The 5,000-nt window shown below is 44.3% G+C and overlaps 1 protein-coding gene across 1 annotated transcript in view; it reads right to left on the bottom strand.

The window, feature by feature from the left end:
- The window catches only part of LOC121844292 (CUB and sushi domain-containing protein 3-like), a gene marked incomplete at its 3' end in the record, with an annotated part of 42,338 nt that overhangs the window by 26,494 nt on the left and 10,844 nt on the right, over positions 1-5,000 (bottom strand). The window contains exon 3 of the mRNA XM_042314225.1: positions 1,012-1,191. Within this exon, the coding sequence (XP_042170159.1) occupies positions 1,012-1,191 (180 nt within the window). The remainder of the gene's footprint in view (positions 1-1,011; positions 1,192-5,000) is intronic.

Raw genomic sequence — 5,000 nt, forward strand, 5'->3', positions numbered from 1 at the left:
TTACAATACTGTAGCTGTTTAATAATAATGTGTGTTATATAGAGAGAGTAGAGCATCTTCACTCGTCGCTGTCATCATCTTAGGCCTGACGCACAGTTGAGATAAAACCATACAACTTGTGACTTTCTCTTAAAATCCCTCTTTGATATCAAAGGGAGACGTGAGTAAAAAGGGGGTCTGTTGAAAGGGGGTCTGTTGTAAGGGGATCTGCTGTAAGGGGGTCTGTTTGACGTTGCTTGTGGAAGGACGATAATTTCATTTGGTTTTAGCTGACGGAATAATTGATGAGAACTAGGGTTGCAAAATTCTGGTAATTTATGCTAAAATTCCCCGGTTTTCGAGTCATCCTGGTTGAAAGAATCCTGGAATTACGAGGGAATATGTAGGAAATCCAGGAATCCTCAAAACCAGGATTTCTGGGAAACCAGGAAATTTGGGGAATGTTAACGGAATTTGAATAACATCTAATAAAATGGATTTGGGACATATTTTCATTCCTGTAATCTGAGAGGACCCATATCATCATCATCACCATACTCTTCATCATCATCATCACCGCCATCATCACCCTCATCATCATCACCCTCATCATTATCACCATCACGATCTTCATCATCATCACCACACTCTTCATCATCACCACCATCATCATCACCCTCATCTTCATCATTATCACCATCTTCATCATCACCACCATCATTACCCTCATCATCATCACCCTCATCATTATCACCATCATCACCAGACTCTTCATCATCACCCTCATCTTCATCATTATCACCATCACCATCTTCATCATCATCACCACACTCTTCATCATCACCCTCATCATCATCACCCTCATCATTATCACCATCATCATCACCACACTCTTCATCATCACCATAATCTTCATCATCACCATACTCATCATCGTCATCACCATCATCCCCATAATCTTCACCATCACCATACTCTTCATCATCACCACCATCATCATCACACCACCATCATCATCATCAGATGTCGTACCTTTGCAGATGGGTGTGGTGGCGCTCCAGGTGCCATTGTGGGTACAGGTGCGAGTTGTGGCCCCGCCTGCCTCTATCAGGTAGCCAGGCTGGCACATGAAGGTGACGTTGTGGCCCACAGTGAAGTCCTCTCCAAACCTCAGACCATTAGCAGGAACACCTGGGTCAACGCAGCTGATCACTGGTGGGACGATACAGAGACAGACAGGGAGAGGGATCGTTGTAGACTGGTCCCAGATCAGTGTTATAGACTGGTCCCAGATCAGTGTTATAGCCTGGTCCCAGATCAGTGTTATAGACTGGTCCCAGATCAGTGTTATAGACTGGTCCCAGATCAGTGTTATAGACTGGTCTCAGATCAGTGTTATAGACTGGTCCCAGATCAGTGTTATAGACTGGTCCCAGATCAGTGTTATAGACTGGTCCCAGATCAGAGGAGAGTGTTATCAGAAGAGATGATGTCCCAGATCAGATGTGTATAGACAGAGGAGATGATGTCCCAGAGGAGATGATGACCAGTCAGGAGATGATGTCATATGCGATCAGAGGAGATGATGTCATATACAGATCAGAGGAGATGATGTCATAGATCAGAGGAGATGATGTCTTATATCAGAGGAGATGATGTCAGATCAGAGGAGATGATGTCATATACGATCAGAGGAGATGATGTCATATACAGTCAGAGGAGATGATGTCATATACCATCAGAGGAGATGTCATATATGATCAGAGGAGATGATGCATATACAGTCAGAGGAGATGATGTAATATGCAATCAGAGGAGATGATGTCATATACGATCAGAGGATATGATGTCATATACGATCAGAGGAGATGATGTCATATGCGATCTGAGGAGATGATGTCATATACAATCAGAGGAGATGATGTCATATACCGTCAGAGGAGATGATGTCATATGCGATCAGAGGAGATGATGTCATATACGATCAGAGGAGATGATGTCATATACAATCAGAGGAGATGATGTCATATACGATCAGAGGAGATGATGTCATATACAGTCAGAGGAGATGATGTCATATACCATCAGAGGAGATGTCATATATGATCAGAGGAGATGATGCATATACAGTCAGAGGAGATGATGTAATATGCGATCAGAGGAGATGATGTCATATACGATCAGAGGATATGATGTCATATACGATCAGAGGAGATGATGTCATATGCGATCGGAGGAGATGATGTCATATACAGTCAGAGGAGTTGATGTCATATACGATCAGAGGAGATGATGTCATATACAATCAGAGGAGATTATGTCATATAACGTCAGAGGAGATGATGTCATATGCGATCAGAGGAGATGATGTCATATACCGTCAGAGGAGATGATGTCATATACAATCAGAGGAGATGATGTCATATACCGTCAGAGGAGATGATGTCATATACCGTCAGAGGAGATGATGTCATATACCGTCAGAGGAGATGATGTCATATACCGTCAGAGGAGATGATGTCATATAACATCAGAGGAGATGATGTCATATGCGATCAGAGGAGATGATGTCATATACCGTCAGAGGAGATGTCATATACCGTCAGAGGAGATGATGTCATATACCGTCAGAGGAGATGATGTCTATGCGATCAGAGGAGATGATGTCATATACCGTCAGAGGAGATGATGTCATATGCGATCAGAGGAGATGATGTCATATGCGATCAGAGGAGATGATGTCATATACGATCAGAGGAGATTATGTCATATGCGATCAGAGGAGATGATGTCATATACCGTCAGAGGAGATGATGTCATATGCGATCAGAGGAGATGATGTCATATACCGTCAGAGGAGATGATGTCATATGCGATCAGAGGAGATGATGTCATATACCGTCAGAGGAGATGATGTCATATACCGTCAGAGGAGATGATGTCATATACGATCAGAGGAGATGATGTCATATGCGATCAGAGGAGATGATGTCATATACGATCAGAGGAGATGATGTCATATACCGTCAGAGGAGATGATGTCATATGCGATCAGAGGAGATGATGTCATATACGATCAGAGGAGATGATGTCATATACGATCAGAGGAGATGATGTCATATACCGTCAGAGGAGATGATGTCATATGCGATCAGAGGAGATGATGTCATATGCGATCAGAGGAGATGATGTCATATGCGATCAGAGGAGATTGCTCTGTGTGTACTTTCAGGTGTCGCGTGGTCCTGAAAGACTCTTCAATAATTAGACCTGAATAGAAGATCATGAAACATTTCATCACAACGGAAATAGCCGCAGCAGTACATCCTTAAAACACGGTTTAAGTTCTCAACCAACTGTTGATTAAAACTTTAAACAAATAACATCTCTAACCAAATCAAAAAATTATTCCAACCAGTAACACGAAACCTAGACTCCGTCTTCCGTTCATCCTATGGGCAAGGCTAACGTAAAATAAGTCAGCCAGTCAGCCAGTCAGGACAATAGTCTGCTTCCTCAAATGGCACCCTATTTCCTATGTAGTGCACTACTTTTGACCAGGGCCCATAGGGCTATGGTGGAGAAATATATATAGGGAACAGGGTTCCATTTGGAACACAGTCATTGTAATGTAGAGAGAGCTGTGGGATGCTGAGTTCATCTATTCAGCAATAGAACTGAGCTTTTCATTAGAGCCTCAGTCACTATGCTGTATCTCAGGGGTCCACAACTGGTGGCCCGCGGGTCGAATTTGGCCTCCGGGTGATTATATTTGGAGGCCCATGTTTTCTGAGCCAAAAAACGAACAAACGATTTGTGGTCGATTTGCAGTCTACTAATTATTTGTAATGATGTTCCGACCCCCTGACCATCCGCTCAATAAAAACATTGTCTGCATCGAGAGAGACAGAGAGGAAAGAGAGGAGAGAGAGAGAGAGAGGAGAGAGAGAGAGACAGAGAGGAGAGAGACGGAGGAGAGAGACAGAGGAGAGAGAGACAGAGAGGAGAGAGACGGAGGAGAGACAGAGGAGAGAGACAGAGAGGAGAGATGGAGGAGAGAGACAGAGGAAGAGAGAGGAGAGAGAGAGAGACAGAGAGGAGAAGACGGAGAGAGAGACAGAGGAGAGAGAGACAGAGAGAGAGAGAGATGGAGGAGAGACAGAGAGAGAGAGAGAGAGACAGGGTTGGAAAGAGACGGACAGAGAGGAGACCGAGAGGAAAGAGATGGAGGAGAGAGACAGAGGAGAGAGACGGAGGAGAGAGACAGAGAGGAGAGAGACAGAGAGAGAGAGATGGAGGAGAGAGACAGAGGAGAGAGAGACAGAGAGACAGAGAGGAGAGAGACAGAGGAGAGAGACAGAGAGAGACAGAGAGAGGAGAGAGAGAGAGACAGAGAGGAGAGAGACAGAGAGAGAGACAGAAGAGAGAGACAGAGAGGAGAGAGAGGAGGAGAGAGACAGAGATGAGAAGAGAGGAGATGGAGGAGAGAGAGAGAGGAGAGACAGAGACACAGAGACAGAGAGAGACAAAGAGAGAGACAAAGAGAGACAGAGAGAGACAAAGAGAGAGACAGAGAGAGACAAAGAGAGACAGAGAGAGACAAAGAGAGAGACAAAGAGAGAGACAGAGAGAGACAAAGAGAGAGACAAAGAGAGAGACAGAGAGAGACAAAGAGAGAGACAAAGAGAGACAAAGAGAGAGACAGAGAGAGACAAAGAGAGAGACAGAGAGAGACAAAGAGAGAGACAAAGAGAGAGACAGAGAGAGACAAAGAGAGAGACAAAGAGAGAGACAGAGAGAGACAAAGAGAGAGACATAGAGAGAGACAGAGAGAGGAAAGAGGAGAGACAAATAGACAGAGAGAGACAAAGAGAGAGAGAGAGACAGAGAGAAAGAGAGGAATGAGAGAGAGACAAAGAGAGACAGAGACAGAGAGACAGAGAGAGACAAAGAGAGAGACAGAGAGAGACAAAGAGAGAGACAGAGAGAGACAAAGAGAGAGACAAAGAGAGAGACAGAGA

This window comes from Oncorhynchus tshawytscha, unplaced genomic scaffold (genome assembly GCF_018296145.1).
Source record: "Oncorhynchus tshawytscha isolate Ot180627B unplaced genomic scaffold, Otsh_v2.0 Un_contig_4810_pilon_pilon, whole genome shotgun sequence".
NCBI lineage: Eukaryota > Metazoa > Chordata > Actinopteri > Salmoniformes > Salmonidae > Oncorhynchus > Oncorhynchus tshawytscha.